The 20153-nt window shown below is 37.0% G+C and overlaps 2 protein-coding genes across 3 annotated transcripts in view; one reads left to right on the forward strand and one right to left on the reverse strand.

Moving 5' to 3' along the window:
* Positions 1–7464: 7464 nt before the first annotated feature.
* PIERCE2 (piercer of microtubule wall 2) lies at positions 7465–14819 on the reverse strand. The gene is made up of 2 exons (XM_047075076.1): positions 14529–14819; positions 7465–7955 (listed from the first exon to the last, which is right to left on the reverse strand). The coding sequence occupies exons 1-2, from the start codon at positions 14544–14546 to the stop codon at positions 7608–7610; spliced, it is 366 nt and encodes a 121-aa protein (XP_046931032.1). The 5' UTR covers positions 14547–14819; the 3' UTR covers positions 7465–7607.
* A 211-nt stretch (positions 14820–15030) lies between these two features.
* CCPG1 (cell cycle progression 1) overlaps positions 15031–20153 on the forward strand; it is a 41609-nt gene continuing 36486 nt past the window's right edge. For both annotated transcript variants that reach the window (XM_047075073.1, XM_047075074.1), the window contains exon 1: positions 15031–15108. The gene's annotated coding sequence lies outside the window, so the exon portion shown is untranslated. The remainder of the gene's footprint in view (positions 15109–20153) is intronic.

The raw sequence follows: 20153 nt of genomic DNA on the forward strand, positions 1-20153 counted from the left end.
CTACCAAACATTTAAAGAAGGGTTAATACCTATTCTTTTCAAACTATTCCAAAAAATGGAAGAGGAAGGAAAGCTTTCTATGAGGCCAGCATTACCCTGACACCAAAACCAGATAGAGTCACTACAAAAAAAAGAGAGAACTATAGGCCAATATCTCTGATGAACATAGATACATATATCCTCAACAAATTATTAGCAAACCAAATCCAACAATACATTAAAAAAAATCATTCACCACAATCAAGTGGGATTTATTCTTGGGATATAAGGGTGGCTGAATGTTCACAAATCAATCAACTTGATACATGACATCAATAAGAAAAAGGATAGGGTTGCCTGGGTGGCTCAGTCAGTTAAGCTTAAGACTCATGGTTGTGAGATCAAGCCCCATATCAGGCTCCATGCTGAGTGGGGAGCCTGCATGGAATTCTCTCTCTCTCTCTCTCTCTCTCTCCCTGCCCCTCTCCTGCTCATGTGTGTGCACACTCTCTCAAAATAAATAAACATTAAAAAATAAGACAAAGGATAAAAAAATATTATTTTACATTTTTTTTCAACGTTTATTTATTTTTGGGACAGAGAGAGACAGAGTATGAACGGGGGAGGGGCAGAGAGAGAGGGAGACACAGAATTGGAAACAGGCTCCAGGCTCTGAGCCATCAGCCCAGAGCCCGACGCAGGGCTCGAACTCACGGACCACGAGATCGTGACCTGAGCTGAAGTCGGACGCTTAACCGACTGCGCCACCCAGGCGCCCCAAAAAATATTATTTTAATAGATGCAGAAAAACATTTGACAAGGTACAATATCCATTCATAATAAAATCCCTCAACAAAGTAGGGTTAGAGGGAATAGACATCCGCATAATAAAGGCTGTCTATGAAAAACTCACTGCTAACATCATCCTCAATGAGGAAAAACAGAGCTTTTCCCCCAAGGGCAGGAACAAGACAGGATTTCCACTCTCAACATTTTCATTGAACATAGTACTGGAAGTTTTAGCCACAGCAATTAGACAAGAAAAAGAAATGAAAGGCATTGGAATTGGTAAGGAGAGGTAAAACTTTCACTACTTGTAGATGACATGATACTATATATATAGAAAACCCTAAAGACTCCACCAAAAATCTTCAGAACTGAGAAATGAATCAGGAAAGCTGCAGGATACAAAATCAATATACAGAAACCTGTTGCATTTCTGTACACTAATAATGAAGTAGCAGAAAGAGAAATCAAGAAAATCCCATGTACAATTGCACCAAAAATATAAAACCTAGGGACAAACCTAACCAAAGAGGGGAAAGACTTGTACTCTGAAAACTATAAAACATTGATGAAAGAAATTGAAAATGACACAAATGGAAAGATATTCTATGCTCATGGATTGGAAGAACAAATATTGTTAGAATGTCCATTCTACCCAAAGCAATCTACAGATTTAATGCAATCCCAATCAAATACCAAGAGCATTTTTCACAGAACTAGAATAAAAAATCCTAAAATTTTTATGGAACCACAAAAGATCCTGAAGAGCCAAAGTAATCTGGAAAAGAAGAACATAACTGGAGGTATCACAATCCCAGATTTCAAGATATACTACAAAGTTGTATTAATCAAAACAGTATGGTACTGGCACCAAAACAGACATATAGATCAATGGAACAGAATAGAAAGCCTAGAAATAAACACACACTTACATGGTTAATAAAGCTACGCCAGGGAGGCAAGAATATGCAGTGGGAAAAAGAAAGAGTGTTTAACAAATGGTTTTGGGAAAACTGGACCATTTTCTTACACCATAGACAATAATAAACTCAAAATGGACTAAAGACCTAAATATGACACCTAAAGTCCTAGAAGAGAGCATAGGCAGTAATGTCTCTGACATTTTTCTAGATATGTTTCCTAAGGCAAAGGAAGCAAAAGCAAAAATAAACTATTGGGACTACATGAAAATAAAAAGCTTTGAATAGCAAAGGAAACAATCAACAAAACAAAAAGACACCAAATTGGAGAAGATATTTGCAAATAATATATTCAATAAGGGGTTAATACCCAAAGTATATAAAGAACTTACACAAACAAAACAAAACAAAACAAAAAACCAATCTGATTAAAAATAGGTGGAAGATATGAACAGACATTACTCCAAAGACACACGAAAAGATGCTTAACATCACTCATTGTCAGGGAAATGCAAATCAAAATCACAATGAGATATCACCTTACACTTGTCAGAATGGATAGTATCAAAGAGACAAGAAGTAACAAGTGTTGGTGAGGCATGGAGAAAAAGGAACCCTTGGGCACTGTTGGTGAGAATTCAAACTGGTGCAGCCACTGTGGAAAATGGGTGGAGGTTACTTGAAAAATGAAAAACAATTACCATATGACCCAGTAATTCTGCTACTATTTACCCAAAGAAAATGAAAATAAGAATTTGAAAGGATATATGTACCCCTATGTTTATTGCAGCATTATTTACATTAACTGGAATGTGGAAGCAACCCAAGTATGCACTGATAGATGAATGGATAAAGAAGGTATGGTATGTATCTACAATGGAATGTTACCCATAAAACAAATGAAATTCTGCCATTTGCAACAACATGGATGGATCTAGAGGGTATAATGCTAAGTGAAATAAGTCAGTATAAGAAAGACAAATACCACATGAATTCATTCCTATGTAGAATTTAAGAAACAAAACAAATGAACAAAGGGAAAAGAGGCAAAAAAAAAAAAAGTCTCTTAAATATAGAGAACTGGTGTTTGCCAGAGGGGAGGGAATGGCTGAAATAGGTGAAGGGAATTAAGAGTACCCTTATCGAGATGAGCACTGAATAATGTGTAGAATTGTTGAATCACTATATTGTATGCCTGAAACTAACAGTGTATGTTAATTATTCTGGAATTTTAAAAATGATAAAAAAAATAATTAAAAAAGTAAAATAAAAATGGAGTCACTTGCCCACATTGCTGCAAATCAGGATATAATTGCAAGAATCTGAACTTTAACCAGTCAATCTGGAATTTTCTGATCAGCACTAGTGAGGTAAATTGCTTGCTAGAACCCCATGCTTCCCCCAAAGGAAGGTGACCTTGCCTGAAACCTGAAACAATCCTTCTTCTTCTTCTCCTCCTCCTCCTCCTCCCCCTCCCCCTCCCCCTTCTTTTTTTTTTTTTTGTTAATAGCTTCTTTGCCCCACCCTGTTTCTGCCTATAAACACCTTCCATTTTGTTTAGCCTCTCAGAGCACTTTTCTGCTGGCTAGATGGGATGCTGCCTGCCTGACTGTTAAATAAAGCCAGTTAAATTTTTCAAGTTCACTCAGTTGAATTCTGTTTTTTAACACATAGAATCAGAACAAGGAGAATTAGTTTGAATAGAATGTTTCATGGCATCATGCATCCAATTGTACACAACAGGCTTCCTCTTTCCTATAAGGTTTGTTTATAAACCCTAAGGCATACCTCACTGTAACTAACTCTCCAATAAAACCAGGTTTATGCTTCAGATAATGACCACATTACCAGCATCTTCTCTTTGTCATTACCCATAGTTTTTGAAATGTAATTCCCCTTTCCAAAATGTTTTATTTTTTAATTTATTTTTTTTCTAAAATGTTTTAAAGGCATATGATGACCCTATGGCCATCTTTTTTTTTTTTTTTTATGTTTATTTTTGAGACAGAGAGAGACAGAGCATGAATGGGGGAGGGGCAGAGAGAGAGGGGGACACAGAATCGGAAGCAGGCTCCAGGCTCTGAGCCATCAGCCCAGAGCCTGACGCGGGGCTTGAACTCACGAACCGTGAGATCGTGACCTGAGCCGAAGTCGGACGCTCAACCGACTGAGCCACCCAGGCGCCCCCCTATGGCCATCTTAAAATAGTCTCTTTAAGGAACTACTTTTGACAGTATTTATACTTCGTTTTATCCTTTTTATGACCTAATAAACATGTTTTTTGTTTAACAGTAAACAAAAAAAACAGGAAATAGAAATAGTAAACTCCATAATTTTTAGCTATTATACATAATAAAAACCAATCAACTTATTTGTTCAAATATATTTATTAGATTTTTGATGGGGTAAACTAGATTTCTGATAGTCTTTTAGTTTATAGCTAAAAGAGAGACAGACCTAAACTCACTGATAAAATATTACTTTGGGAAGATAAACTTCGTTTTATTTGAAGCTGAGAGCTCATGCTGTATTTGCAGTAATGATGAGTCAAGAAATGGAAGTGAAATGTCAACAATTCTGATAATCATATAAAGGTAGGAAAGTTTGCCTAAAGTATATGAGTTTTTGTTTTGTTTTTTCAGAGCCAGGGAGGGGCAGAGAGAGAGGGAGAGAGAGGATCCCAAGCAGGCTTCCTGCTCAGCACAAGCAGGCTTCCTGCTCAGCACAGAGCCTGATGTGGGGTTCATCTCACAACCACGAGATCATGACTGGAGCCAAAATCAAGAGTCCAATGCTTAACCTACTTAGCCACGCACGGGCCCCTCTGAATTTTTTACCTAATGTGTTTAAATATTTTCTACAAGAATGAGTTGTTCAAACTGCTTTCTGAAATGAAATCCTTCTTTTTGGAAAAATTACAAACTCATTTGTGTTTGTTTACTTATATAGTTACAAATTTGTGTATTTGTTTACTTACTTACATTTTAGCATATTCCAAAAATGTATTGCTTTATGTTGTATATCTCACAAAGTGGTGAATTTCACAGTCCAAACTCTAAAGCTTCTTTTAAGTTGTTTGTATCCAGATTCTAAATATACTATAAGCTGGTGAATAATTCTGTATATTGTCTATCCATGCTTTTGATTTTATACAGTTTAGTTTTTTTAGTCTATATTAAAGAAACATTACTCTGTAGTTGTCTTCAACTACATTTTATCTTTAGAGCTGATTAGTGCAGGTCAGTAGTTCACAAAAAGTGATCCCATCAGAATACAAATAGGCTATATTATCCTATCTTTTAAAAAAATAACCTTTGGCCCCATATGTCTACTTCCGGCTTCCAGTCTATTTCTCTGTTCAGTGTACAGCAAAACTACTAAAAAGTACCACTTCCATTTTTTCTTAAACCTATTCCATTAAAGTTTTCCTTTCTGTGACCTCACTAAAACACTTCTCCTTGAGGTGACTAATGTTCTCTGCATTGCCTATTTGTACCTTCAGATCTCAATCCATGTGTTACCTCTCAAGATAATTTCACACAGCTGGCCTCTTGAAACAAATTCTTTACTTGGCTTTTGGGCATCAGTTTGCTAATTTCTACCTCTTTCACTAATCACTTCTTGATCTCATTTGTTTATTTATATTCATTCCCATGATTTCTAAATGTTGGAGTTCCCTAGAGTTTAGTCCTTTGGTCTCTTTTCTATGAATACTTTATAGTCTTATCTGGCCTCATGATTTTAAATAATATCTTCGTGTGGATGTTGTTCAAATTGATTATATTCAACATGGGCTTCTCCCTTGAACTCCAGACTACATGTTCAGTTGTCTCACAACAGCTCTACTTTCCCCAGAGATTCTCTTCACTTCCTTCAGGGGTTTGGTCAGACATCAACTTTGATCAGAGACCTTCCCAGACCAGTCTACCAAAAATAACTCCTTGCTTAAGCACTCCCTTTCCCCCAACCCTATTTTATTTTTTTCCCCATAACATTTATCACTTGGCATATTTTATATATATTTATAGGCATACATAAATATTTATGTGTAACTCTGTATACATCATTTATATATGTACATTTATACATGTATGTAAATGTAAATATATGCCTATATATATATGTACTTACACACATATATATCTATACTTTTTTTTGAGAGTACTTATTCTGAGAAAGAGAGAGAGAATGAATCCCAGGCAGGCTCCATACTGTCAACACAGAGCCCAACATGGGGCTCAAACTCATGAACCGTTAGATCATGACCTGACCCGAAATCAAGAGTCGGCCACTTAACCTACTGAGCCACCCAGGCACCCCTCTATACATATGTTTTTTGGTCTCTTTTTCCCTACTGGAATTTACCAGAATCTAAGCTCCATGAGGACATGCTCTTAGTGCCTAGAAAATCCCTGGACTTTAACAGGCACTAAATGACTATATAGTGGCTATTCCAGACAATGTGCTTGATTCTGAGATACTCATCCTACCTGAGAATTTTAGCAACAAACAAAAAAGGGCCTAACCACCTGCTATAGTAAGAATCTTTAGGTTAATATATAGATTCTAAATTTTAAAAAATTGACTTAACTTGCCACAAATTGAGTACCTACAGTGAAGGGGGAAAATAGGTTGTATAGATTTTGTGGAGAAAAGGCAACTAAACTCAAGTTTTTTTTAAATTTGCAGTATTCACCTCAATATCTTGTGCAATGCCCTGATTTTTGGTGTTTTAGAGGAGGTGAACAAAACTAATTTTTCTTTTTATGTCATTATCAAATAAGTTTTGAGGTGTTTGGAAAAATCTTATGAGGCAGAGTTTGAACTATTTTCTCACATCAAACCTTTTTTTTATAAATAGAAGATACAAATTTCTGATCCCCTAGCAACTCAAGATTATTTTTTAATTGATGTTAATATCCTGAATCTGACACTAATAGGGAAACATAAGAGCCGTGATTTTTTTCATTAAAGGTACTCAGACTCAAGTGTGGTTTCAACAGATGGCAGCTGAAATAAATAAATCTCTGTATACAGTGGAATTACATAGTTTAAGGAATAGTCTGTCATCCACCACTGCTTACACTGTCTTAAGGATATATCAAATTATTTGCGTTTATAAAAAAGTACTGCATCTCTTACATCTTTGTACTTCTACGTATTGCTTCTTCTTCCTCTACTGATCTTTCCTTTGATTTGGTTTTACCTTTTCCAGGATGCTTCTCCTGATGTCCTTGGTCTCAATTTGAGCAATTCTGTCTTTGTGTCTGAAAGACCTTTTGCAAAATTTACATAAATTATCACATTTTATTGATTTGCTAATCTCATTCCCCTAAAATATTACTCATTGAAACAATAAAGGTACTGTCTTTTATTTCTGTGTTCCATTTGCATTAGTGACTGTCATTAGCAAGTGTTCTATAAATACCTGCCAAATGAATGAATGAATAGCAGGTCCTCTCTTCTACCAGCGGAGCAGTGGAAACTAACATTCATTCCCCCAAGTTCTAAGCCATTAGTTGAAATAACAGAAAACTGGGAAATTACTGGTCAGTCTTCCTTAATTCAATTTTTTTTCTTAGTGCTCCTGTGTTCCTTTGTCTTGTTAAATATATTCAGTGGACACGTGAGATCCTTAAAGCCTTTTGAAACTTTTGGAGAATATGTACTAAATAATGTACTAAATGTGTCTACTTTTTATTCTATTTTGTACTAAAACGCATCCACCTTTTATTCTATTTTGAACACATTTTAAGAAGAAGTCACTGTCATTCAGTTATCAGTTCAAATGCTTTATTTCTTAAAAGTTTTCTTTTAACTAATTCAAATGCTTTTCTAGTCCAAATTCGGTATTCTAGCCTTAGATTTAGAACTCACTTTTCCTGAGTATATTTTCTCTTAAATATACACAGGAATATATTTTCATAGAGTGTGTTGAAAATTAGGAAAATCAAGGGTTCTGGTTCTGTCAGGTGCAGTGTTTAGAGTATTATTTTGATAAAATCCAGTAGCTCTGATATGGCTTGAAAATACTTGTTCCTTTGGACTATAATTGCAGGGAAAAAACTGTGGCATAGGTAAAAATTCACCATAATTACTTGAACTGGTTTTGTACATAATCATCTTAGGTTTTGATAGTGAGGTAGCTGTATGGAGTGTCTTTGGGTCCAACATACATGAAAACACAGGATTTCCAGGGTTCACACAAGGGGGAAGTTGTTCAGGTTTCATTTCTGTGTCTGAATTTGAAGCTGAAGCACTTTTCTTGTCCTAAAATATAAAGATATAAAGTTATTGTCAATTATAAAATTTTAGGGGAAAAAAACGCCACCAAAATTAAACTTAACACAATAGTGTCTTATACCACTCATAAAAATTAACTCAAAATGAATGAAAGACTTAAATGTAAGACCTAAAACCATAAAGCTCCCAGAAAAGAACACAGGGGAAAAGCTCTGATTTAGGTCTTGGCAGAGTTTTTAGATATGACGTCAAAAGCATAAGCAACAAAAGCAAAACTAACAAATGACAATGCATCAAACTAAGAAGCTTCTGCATAGCAAAAGAAGCAACAGAATGAACAGACAACCTACGGAATTGGAGAAAATATTTGCAAACCATATTGATAAGGGGTTAATATCCAAAATATACAAGGAACTCATATAACTCAATAGCAAAAGAGAATCTGATTAAAAAATGAGAAGATGACCTGAATAGACATTTTTCACACATAAAACACACAGATGGCCACCAGGTACTTGAAGAGGTGTTCAACATCATTAATCATCAAAGAAATGCAAATTAAAACCACAATGAGATATCACCTCACTGTTAGAATGGCTAGTGTCAAAAATATTGGACAATATTGGAGAGGATGTGAAGAATAGGGAACCCTTGTGCACTATTGGTAAGAATGTAAATTGGTGTAGCCACTATAGAAAATAGTATGGAGGTTCCTCAAAAAATTAAAAATTGAATTAACATGTGATCCGGCAATCCCAGTTCTGGTTATATATCCAAAAGAAGTGAAAGCACTATCTTGAGGAGATATTTGCACTCCCATGTTCATTGCAGCACTATTCACAATAGCCAAGAAATGGGAACAATCTTAAGTGTCCCATTAATGCATGAATGGCTAAAGATGTAGTATACTATACTCTCATGTATACATACACACATGAATATTAATCAGCCATTAAAAGGAAGGATTTGGAATCCTGCCATTTCGGACAACGTGGAAGCCATTATGCTAAATGAACTAAGTCAGATAAAGAATACTAGATTGTCACATATATATTAATCTAAAAGTTTAGAAAAGTCAAACTCATTGAGGGGTGCCTGGGTGGCTAAGTCGGTTGAGGGCTGACTTGGGCTCAGGTCGTGAACTCACGGTTCATGAGTTCAAGCCCCACATCGGAGTCTGTGCTGACCACATGGAGCCTGCTTGGGATTCTTTCTCCTCCTCTCCCCTCACCTGCTTGCTATCTCTCTCTCAAAAATAAACCTTAAAAATTTTTTTAAAAATAAAAAGGTCAAACTGATTGCAACAGAATAGTGATTGCCAGGGGATGGGTGATGGGGGAAAATGGAGAGATATTGGTCAAAGAGTACAAACTTCCAGTTATAAGAGGGATAAGTTCAAGGGGATCTAATTACAGAATGGTGAGTATAGTTAACATTACTATATTATATACTTGAAAATTGGTAAGAGAGATTTTAAATGTTCTTGCCACAAAAATAACCTTAATTATGTGAAGTGATCGTCAAAATAAATAAACATTAAAAAAAATAGATGTACTTGTGACTGGTTATAATCTTGAAAAATAAAAAGGCGCTACAAGTTGAAATTAACCTGAGTTAAAATCTTTTCCTCATAATAACATCCTTAAAAGCTACCTTTTTATTTAACAGTACTATAAATCATATTCAATCAACTTTTCAGTCAACTATTAATGTTCTACTTGAAGAGAGCCCTTAATAAACTTTTTGGAAGTATTTGTCTGTGAATAAGGGATTTAAAAATCTGAATCAAGTTTAGTGAAAAGAGCACTGGAATGCTGGGTCTGGCCTCCTGGACTTGCCAGGAATGTGAGAACCTGGGTAAGTCTGATTCTCTATGCTTCAGTTTCCTGCTTGTAAAATAAGAGAGCCTGGATTATTTGTTCTTTTAATTATCATCTAATGACTCCATTTATCCCACAGAACTTGTAAAGTTTGTAAATTTATAGTTTATAAAATGAGGTAGTATCACAAAGTAGTATACTATGTTCTCATGCTGTGCCTGTTTTAATGACATTCATAAGGCAAAGTAACTTTTCAGAAGAGCTTCTTTAAATAATTTTGAGAACTCTTGGGTCTTCCTGAAAATCCAATCCAAGAGCACTTGTTTTGCTGCTGTATTTGAATAAAGGGAAAAGCCTTTTTCTTACTGTAAATTTCCCTGTTGCAAACATAGGTGTTAGAAATGAAATTGCTGGTCTTTTTTTTTTCTTCTTAAGTTCTCCAGGTTAACTATTCATTTTTTTAAAGACTGATACTGTAATTGACAAAGGTCTGAAGTGTTTGGTTATTGTTCTATTGTCTTGGTATCTTGAGCTGAAAGACTTTAATATTTGGCCTCAGAAAAACTTCATTGCTCAGCTCTTGGGAATTAGACCGTTATTTTATGAATATTTATCTCATTGGAACCTCCAGCTACTACTGACCCAGCCACCTTTAAGGCCTGTGTCTTTCTTAACTTGTCTCATCAGGAACAAAATCTTAGTAGTGCTTTACTACCTACTAATAACATGGAGAAGTTATCTGAAACTAGAAGTCCTTTATCCATAGTAGTGTTCTCTTGTACAGTCCTTCTCTTACTTTCATGTACATATGAAATACACAGGAATCTAGTTAAACAGTAGATTCTGACTCACGTCTGGGGTAGGGCAAAGATTCTGCATTTCTAACAAAGTCCCAGAAGATGCTTAAGCTGCTGATCCCTAGATGATGTTATGAAAGTTGTGGCTAAGCCATAGTGAGGAGTTAAAGAGGCCTCTGGGAGATAGGCAAAGGAGTGTGGGTAGAGAGAGGGCCATAATCATACCTGCATGGCTTATTTCCCAACAGACTAGTTGGGAAACTTGCTACTTGTGTACCTTTTGCTTCAAGAGTTGTAAGAGCACCTCTTAGGCGTCACCAGTTCTGTGTTCTGATATTAGCACTAATAGCTAGATGACTGATGAAATTATTTTACAAGGATTCAAGTTCCTTGTCTATAAATATAAAATGAAGGAGCTGGATTAGATGGTTGTTTTCTAATCTGAGGACTCAGATATCAGGACCCTCCAAATGTAGCAATAGCAACTGTTAAAAAACAAAATTCAACAAAGTAAATTTGAAGATCTAATTGGCTCTATTAAGCAATTCATGAATCAGGTAGCATCCCATCAAGTAAGTGGTGGGTAGCTCTGAGGAGTGGTACAAAATGGAAGGTTTTCATAGGAAGGATAAGTTACTAGCAAAAAAAAGATTGTTTCAGGCAAGGTCACCTTCCTTTAGGGGAAAGGACAGAGGGTTTTATCATGCAGATTACCTCATTTTCCTTTGGGGGAGGGAGAGGGTGAGCCAAGGTGACAGATCACCTGATTGGTGCTGACTATAAAATTCCAGATTGATTGGTTTTAAATTCCTCTTATGGAGTGGCTTAAACTGCAATTAAGTCTTGGTTTGCTATCCCGGGGGCAAGTGATTCCACCTTGGCCCCAGGTTTTCTTTTTAACAGATCTAAGTGATTTTGTTATTCAAAAAGCATAAAGGGATATGCATATTTACTCATGATAAGGCCCTTTATTTGTGACAAGTTAATAAGTTATAATAAGTTAATAAGTATGTTCTGTGGTATCTAAATAGGCAAAAAATTTTGGTAGTTTAAAAATATAAAAATAAAAATATTTGGCAGCTTCTGGAACATGTAAGATCTAAATCCTTCCAGATACGAAGTTACATTATTATATCTAAATAACTTCATGTAGTTGACAGGGTACTGTAACTCTGATTTTTAAAGGTTGTGTTAAATAGGAGATTGTTTATGTATCATCTATAAATTAATAAAAAACAAAACAAAATTGCCATAGTTCCTGTGGTTATGGAGATAAAATGAAATACAATTGAAGTGATATAAATGGAATCAGTTTTTATCATTTCTTTCAGATAAACCTCAGTGCATATGGATGATGTTCCAGAATTCAGTTCTAAAGTTTACAGGTTAATAACACTACATTGTACAGTCCTTCTCTTAACTTTTATGTACATATGAAATACACAGGAATCTGGTTAAACAGTAGATTCTGACTCAGGTCTGGGGTAGGGCAGAGATTCTGCATTTCTGTATAGTATATATAAACTGTATAGTACAGTTTACTAATACTTCATATTCATAATTTTTTTGAGAGAGAGAGAGAGAGAATCCCAGGAGAAGGGCAGAGAGAGGGAGAATCCCAAGCAGGCTCCACTCTGTCAGCACAGAGCCCCATGAGGGGCTCGATCTCATGAACCATAAGATCATGACCTGAGCTGAAATCAAGAGTCAGAGTCGGATGCTCAACTGACTAGGCCACCCAGGTGCCCCAGTATATTCATAATCTTGCAGGAAGCTGGCAAACCTAGAAGTACACCTCATCAGATCTTGCTACTTATTCTTTGTGACACTGCCTATTAGTGTTTTTTAAAAATACCACAGTAGACTGGACAATAGCAAGTCACCAGAATCCTATGGTATCTCAACAGGTCAGCTTTTCTCAAAATGTGTAGGTTTCTGGGGGTGCCTGGGTGGCTCACTTGGTTAAACCTCTGACTCTTGATTTCAGTTCAGGTCATGATCTCCTGGTTCATGGGTTCGAGCCCCAAGGCGAGCACTATGCTGACTGTGTGGAGCCTGCTTGGGATTCTCTCTCTCTTCCTCTCTTCCCCTCCTCTGCTCATGCTTGCTCTCTCTTAAAATAAGTAAATGTGGGGCGCCTGGGTGGCGCAGTCGGTTAAGCGTCCGACTTCAGCCAGGTCACGATCTCGCGGTCCGTGGGTTCGAGCCCCGCGTCGGGCTCTGGGCTGATGGCTCAGAGCCTGGAGCCTGTTTCCGATTCTGTGTCTCCCTCTCTCTCTGCCCCTCCCCCGTTCATGCTCTGTCTCTCTCTGTCCCAAAAATAAATAAACGTTAAAATAAGTAAATGAATTTAAAAACATTTTTTTAAAAAGTGTGTAGGTTTCTGGAGCACAGGAAAAGCTTCTTAGTTGGAAGGCGGCTGCCCTGTAACTTGTAGGAAACAGTAGCAACCCTAATATACTTTATGGACACCCAGTCAGGTTGCCCATAGCAACCTCAGTCACAGAGTACTCTTTCATCAAATCAACTGCTACTAAATTCTGATCACTGGCCCAAAATATAATACAGAAAACCAAATCCAGTCAAACTAGAAGACAAACTTTGTTGGCATAATTTGTACCACACAATGTGGAAATGTTAAGTGTCTACCTAAATCTTTTTAGACTTCCAGGATAATTAACAAATGTTTATAGACTTAGAAACAAAATACTCAAGAGGCGCCTGGGTGGCTCAGTCTGACTCTTGACCTCTGACTCTTAATCAGTCTAAGCAACTGACTCTTGATCTCTGCTCAGGTCATGATCACATTTGTGAGATCAAGCCCCAAGTCAGGCTCTGCGCTGACAGTGTGGAGCCTGCTTGGGATTCTTTCTCTTCCTCTCTCTCTCTCTGCCCATTCCCTGCTGTCTCTTTCTCAAAACTAAATAAATAATCTTAAAAAAAAAAAAAACATTCATGGCTTTTACTTTATTCATGGCCTCACTGTAGTTTTCTTATTTGGGTTTCACCCTCTTCAAATCTGATATTCTTAAAATATAGAGTTCAAACTAGATACAATTAAAAACATACAGCCTCATACAAAGAATAACAAAAGGATTATTTTAAATGCTCTGCCAGGTTACACAGCAAATATTACTTAAGGATAAAAAGGTTAATTAAAATTGTAAATGATTTTTCTAAAATTGTCTTAAAATTACACTGTGAAATTGCCTTGAAAAGAATAAAAATCTATAGATAGATATTAGCTTTCTCACTAATGTACTTTTCAGTCTCCCCTGGAATTACAGAAAGTCAAGCCACTGTGACTTTTCAAAGTTCTTCATTATAAACACATGCACATTTAAAAAAAGATAAATAAGAGTAAGTCATTGAGATAACGAAAATGCCCTTTATGGAAGCTGTAATTGTAAAATTAAAATTTGTGTTTTCTTTTTTGGTGTTGTGTCACAAGTGATGTTAACTAGAGCAACACCAAAAGCAAACGAATAAAAAAACCCTCCAAAAGTCAAATTTTGGGGTACCTTTTTCTTTCTGCCCAGGCCCATCATCTCCCTTGTTAATCTTTTTTTTTTTTTTTTTTTTGCCACAATTGAGGGACAAAACCTTAACTTTAACCTTAAACCTTAACTTTCTACTGCTTCCACCAACAGTAAACACAAGGGCAACATATCCTTTTTTTGGTCCTATCCCTTTTGAACAAGGCACAGTGTAAGAATGTAAAATTAACAAGGTACATTTTTCTCATTTACAGCCATCACCGCACAGTTTGCAATGGGGTACGAGTTGCATACCATCCCCAATCATTTTTATATTTTCAGAGGCAATTCTGGCTCAATGCAATGCACAATTACATCTGTATAGCCCAGTGGTTGCCTAAAAAGGTGTGTTTTTTTTTTTGCGGGGGCGGGGGGGGGGGGCGATGCTCAAATTTACAGCAAGGAGTACCAGCCGTCAAAAACATTCAGCCCTCTGCCCAAACCCACCCAGTCGTACTCGGTCATTCTCGGTATCTTCCTTATTTTTTCGGCAAACGTAGTCTTTCCCCGCAGCGGATGGTAAGAAGACCAGCGAGCATCCAGGGGACGCGGCCCTTTACTACATCCAGTTAAAGCAGCGAAGAGAACGTGATCCGCTGGCTGAATCAATATGTACCGACTAATCCGCCTAATCCAAGGAGTAGCTCTCGGGGTGAAACCGCGAATCCTTTAGAGTGGTAAGGGCAGCCCGTCTCCTTAGCAACCGGCCGCGGCGCCTCTCCAGCGCCGGGGCCCGGATGTTGTGAGGATCGCTGCTGCCCCGCCTAGCTTCCTGCAGCCTGGCAGCGGCGGGCTGCACTTCTCTTCGGGAGTCGTAGTTCTTCCCTCCTCCGGCGCCCGACATGAGGAGCAGGCGGGACTACGAGTCCCGGCATGCGTTGCGTCGCTCCGCCGGCCACCACCTCCCGGCTGCGGACGCCTGCGAGCAGGTTGTTGTTTTTAAGAGAGGCGTCACTGTGCTCGGAGCTGTGACCGCCGCCACCGCGACAGTCAGCGCAGTCGGGCGGAGGTGGCACTGCTCGTTCAGGTACGGCCCTGGGCGGATTGGGACCCCGGGAGAGGAGTAGCGGCCACCGGTCCGGGCCCTGACCAGCACCCTCTTCTGCCGGAGGCAGAGGCGGGGTCTTCTGTGAGGCTGGGGCTGCTCGGACTGGGGTCTGCTCCGGCGGGGGCCGACTCCTGGAGCCTGGTGTGTGCAGGCGCGCGCGTGGTCCCGGAACGCGAGTCCGCAGCCCCCCGGGCCTGAGCCGGCCTTTGAGGCGTCGGGTGGCGAGGTCCTGCAGCCTCAGATGCCCGCTGGCAGACCCGAACGGCGTGTCTGGGGCGTGGGGTAGTTTATAACCCGGGGACACTCCTTCCTTCACCGGGCTGGCTTGGGGCGCTTCTCGGTCTTGATTGTTGAGCATCCATATGGTAAGATGTTACGTGCGTCACCCGGCCGGGTTTTTCATTCGGTCCATCTTTTTTGGTGACGTTTGAGCCCCGTGATGCCAGGAATAGAAAGATTAAATATTAAATAATGCGGCTGAGATTTCTGCTTATACGCCAGGCTGACAGTGGTCAGATATCCTTTCTTACCCTCTTCCCCATCCACCAACCCACTGTAGTATGGTCTTCCTAATGGATAACTCCCCTGTAGCAGCTGTCCACACAGTTCCTTGTATGCGTTACATATTTATCTCTGTTTAATGAATCCAGCTCTGCCATTGGGAGCGCCAATTTTAATGAACTCAGTCAATTAGGGTACTTTGTTGAGTGGGTGAAATTTGCACTGCTTCACAATTGCTTTATGTAGAAACGACGTGGGGCTCTCTTGTATCAAGAAAGGTTTACTTGAGTCCTGCGAATTTTAGATTTGCCTCCTCCGCTAAGGTTACATCCATTGGACAACGCTTGAAATCCTTGTTAGTGCTTCATAGTTTAAGGTTTGAATCTTATTAGGTCCCACATTTCTCAGAGGGATCTAATTTATCCCACCTTAAACGCTAGTGTGAATGGTTTACTATTCTTTGCTGAGCTCTCATCGTAAAGTTGAAGGACGGGAGTAAGGTATTATTTTAAACATAATTTTTAACCCTTTACACTAAGAGTAGGATTCTAATTAAAGAAGCAATTAAAAAATCATACTCATAATATTCAGGGATGTGGGAAGTACTACTTTTTAAATGAAAACAGATTAGAAAATAGTATAATTCTAATTGTGTAAACTGTAAAGCTAGAAGTGATCAGAAATAAGCTCAAAGGATAGTTGTAAAAGTGAGTAGATGGTGAAACTACAAATGACTTTTTCTTTATACTTTCTGGTATTTTCCAAATTTTCTATGGAAAAATTAATTAAGCAGCAATTCCAGTTAACCTTTTAAACATTACTTTAAAAAGCAAATAAACAACAACAAAAAACATACACAAAGCTCCTGCTATTGCATCCACAGACTATATGAGTAACAATTTGAATGTAAATTATTTGTGCAGAAGGGGCGTTAGGTGGATTAAAAGGAAAAAAACCCCTCACATATGACAATAATTATTATTATTTGTACATGTCATCTTTTTTTTTTAAATCTGTTTTCATTTTTTACAATAAAATCAACGACAGAAGTGCTTAGTCTTGCGTTATAAGGCAGTACAATCTTGATTATTCCTGTAAATCTATCAGGTGACAAAAGATGGGCATACTAATCTGAAAAGATCTGGAGATAGGGAAAATTTGAATTTATTATTTGTAAGCATTTGCCAGTGGAAATAAAGAAGTTAAACAGTAACAAAATGTGGGCTTTTAAAGCTTGTTTTCATTGAATCACTTTGAGTACCATGTTTAATATGTCTGATATTTTGGATTATACTTGCTTTTGTTTTATTTTCTATTATGGATATGTCTGTTATGCATGGATAAGAAGCACATTATTTAGCCCACATTTGGTTTTCTGTCATAAGGAAAGGGTCACATTGGTCTTCTATAGGAATATTCTATCTATGTTTGCAATGATCGGTCCTGAAAAATTGAGATTTAACCTCAACTCCAAGTGTCCATTAACTGTTAATAAAAGCTCCATTCTAAAGCTTTTTGTTTTTCAAGCTATAGTAGTCATATTTTATTTCCTTAGATTGTTGTTCTTTGGAGCTTTGCTTCCTCCTCAAATTCCAAATCCTTTTCACTGTTTTGTACTTTTTAATTTTGTATATTTTGTGTATTGTGTTGCCTCAATATCTTACTAGATATTTGGGTCCATGTACTGGACATAAGAAACATAATTGATTAACATGTTTGAGTTACTAACTGCTTCCACGGTACTGTAGTCTAGACTGTGTAGTTGTATTCTTATCCAAGTTAAATAAACATTTAAAAAAGCTAGGTGAGTATGAACTGCTAAGATCCTAGAGCAGTAGTTTCTGACATGTAAAGAACATGGACACAGCAGCAAGGCCTGTTAAGCCCAGGATATCTTAAAACAGAAAATGCAGACTCATCTAACAATGCAGAACTACTAGAGGCTGGATTGTTTGCATGTTATGTGTGGTTAGGTGAGGAAGTTGCCATAATGTATGTGATAACTTCTATTTTCAAGAACTTCCTTGTGGCAGTTTTACAGTTTTGACTAGATTAAAACAATTTAGAGATATGAATGTGTTTCAAAGGATATGTCCAATGTATTGCATCAGATAAACTTGAAAAAAGTTTACAGTTTGAGTTCTAAGATGAAACTTAGCCCTATAATGTGAGAAGGATTGCAGTTAACTGGTAAGTTTAGGGATTTTCTTTTTTTAAAAAAGGGCTTCTGGTGTGTGTTTAAAGAAGGGCCAGTAGGGTTTTCTGAAGGCAGTATTAAAAAATGAGTAAAGTGAGTCAAAGATTTTCCTCCTTCATTACAGTAAATCAGAAATCTAATTTTTCTTTAGTGTTTGTCCATAAATCACAACCCTAAAACCTTCTAGTTCATGTTACCAATGTGTTGACATGTAAAAAGAGCATTGGATTGGGAGTCAGGATGTTTAATGATGTTGAGCACGTAATTTATGAATCTCTTTTGTTTCCCTGTGTACATTGTACATAATAGCTGGTTGCCTTACTTCTTAGGGTATTTGTGAAGATTGAATCAGATATGAAAAAGACATTACTTTGTAAGTGGCAGAGTGATCTATGCATGCATAGTATTATTGGTCTACATAAAGTAACATTTACATAAAAATATATTATGCATTTGAAGTGTGATGATAATGTGATAATGTATTTTTTGACAGGGAAGTTTGATGGAAAATGTCAAATGGGGTATTACTTTGATATTTTGGTAGAACTTTTGGCTTTTTCTAGGTTGAAGGAAACCTGGCCCTTGTCCTGACTGTGACTTTGCACTCTTCTGCATTAAAGGTCCTGAAACTTTAGTGTGCTTTTATGGTTGGGCTTTTAATTTTGGTTTTGATTTTTTTTTTTAATTGCACATCATATTATTCTAACTTCTAACAGTAGGAAGTGGCTGTTTTTAATGCTCTAAATGTGTTTAATGTTCTAAAATGTTGGTTTAAGTTGATTTCATAACAGGCTCATAACAGTGAGCTTACACTGTATATGAAATCGTAGGTCCTCTGAGAGATACATTGCATGTGTAAGCCTTGGTCTTTCAGAAATAGTTTACAGCTTAGACACCTTCTTGGGAAATCAGCACTGCCTATTATAGCATCTGACCCTTGAGATTAACTTCAGTAAGATGGACATATAGAATATTAAAGCAAAAAAGTCTTTTAGAAACTTTTTAAGGACTGTAAGTAAATATATATGAAAGTGAAAGGCAAAGAAATACATTTTGTATCCTGGGTTGGTAACAGCTGTTTATATGATTAGTTGATAACTCAGTATCTTTACTAATATTTTCTAATATTACTACTAAAAAGTAACAATGGATGTATATTTAATTCTATATTTTTTAAAATGGAAAACAAGAAAAGTGTAAAATCCCTTTGTTTTTCATAAAATTAGGACAAATTAAAGAAAAAGTATAGATATATGATGAATATTTATTTTTTAACAAGCAAAAATAAATTATTTTTTAAAAAATTTGAGAATAAAGGAGAACAAAAAGACAAAACCCAACAGTTTTATTTATGTATTTATTCATAAAAGGGAAAAAGGGGCCACCAGAGGCTCATGGTCCCCAAGTGAGTATGGAGCCTGGTCAAGTTTATGTATTTATTGGCTCTTTTGGGCTCTTCCAGAATTAAGACATAACAATCTCAGATTTTTTTCTTAGAATGAGAATACTGGTGAAGGGAATGTTTACATGCTAACAGACATCTTAATTTCATCATAGTGTTTGAAGTTTGAATTCATAATGTTTACCTCATTTCAAACTTTTTATCAAAGGTGTGGCTTCTTTTAGATTGAGGCAAAAATAGAATACTTTTATCTTTGAATATGGCAGTAGTTGCTTTTGTTTCCCTGTTTGAGGGATGTTACATCATAGAAGGAAATTTGTGAAGAAACTGTGTATTGATTCACTTCTTAGAGAATTTATTTTCTAGATCCAAAGGTTAATCTGCTGTACTCTGCTGTATGTAACAGTGTTGGTGCCTCTTTTTGGGTGTGGATAATGTGAAATTACTACTCTGTTCTAGATTTTTTCCCAGATACCTATTTTTAGTGATAGATTTCAGTGTTTTAAATGAAATTCCATTCCATTAGAACTAGGAGAGGGTTACTTACAAAGATCGGTTATGTTTATCTTTGCATTCACTCACATGATGAATATAGTAACCAAGAGTCAGGGGCAGCCATAGGACCCACATCTTAATGGTATAATTATTGCACTGTGGACTCATCAAAGCCCTGAGTAATGCTGTCTTTTCTAGTGTCAGTTTTCCACAGTAAACTTCTCATACCTCAGATAGTAAACATTTTTCTATGACTCCCCTTAAGCCCTTTAACTTGTTTTGAAGAAACTGGTCATCCAGAAGATGATTGGATTTGTATCAGTCATATACTATGCTTAAAATTGGGTTTGTCTTTTCATTTTAAAAAAGTGTTTATTTTCTGCTGACTATAAAGGTAATAATGGTCATTGAAAATTTAGCAGATATATT

The sequence above is a fragment of the Lynx rufus genome, unplaced genomic scaffold (assembly GCF_022079265.1).
Source record: "Lynx rufus isolate CCGP_SWC_20201006 ecotype Redwood Valley unplaced genomic scaffold, mLynRuf1.p SCAF_13, whole genome shotgun sequence".
Classification (NCBI taxonomy): domain Eukaryota; kingdom Metazoa; phylum Chordata; class Mammalia; order Carnivora; family Felidae; genus Lynx; species Lynx rufus.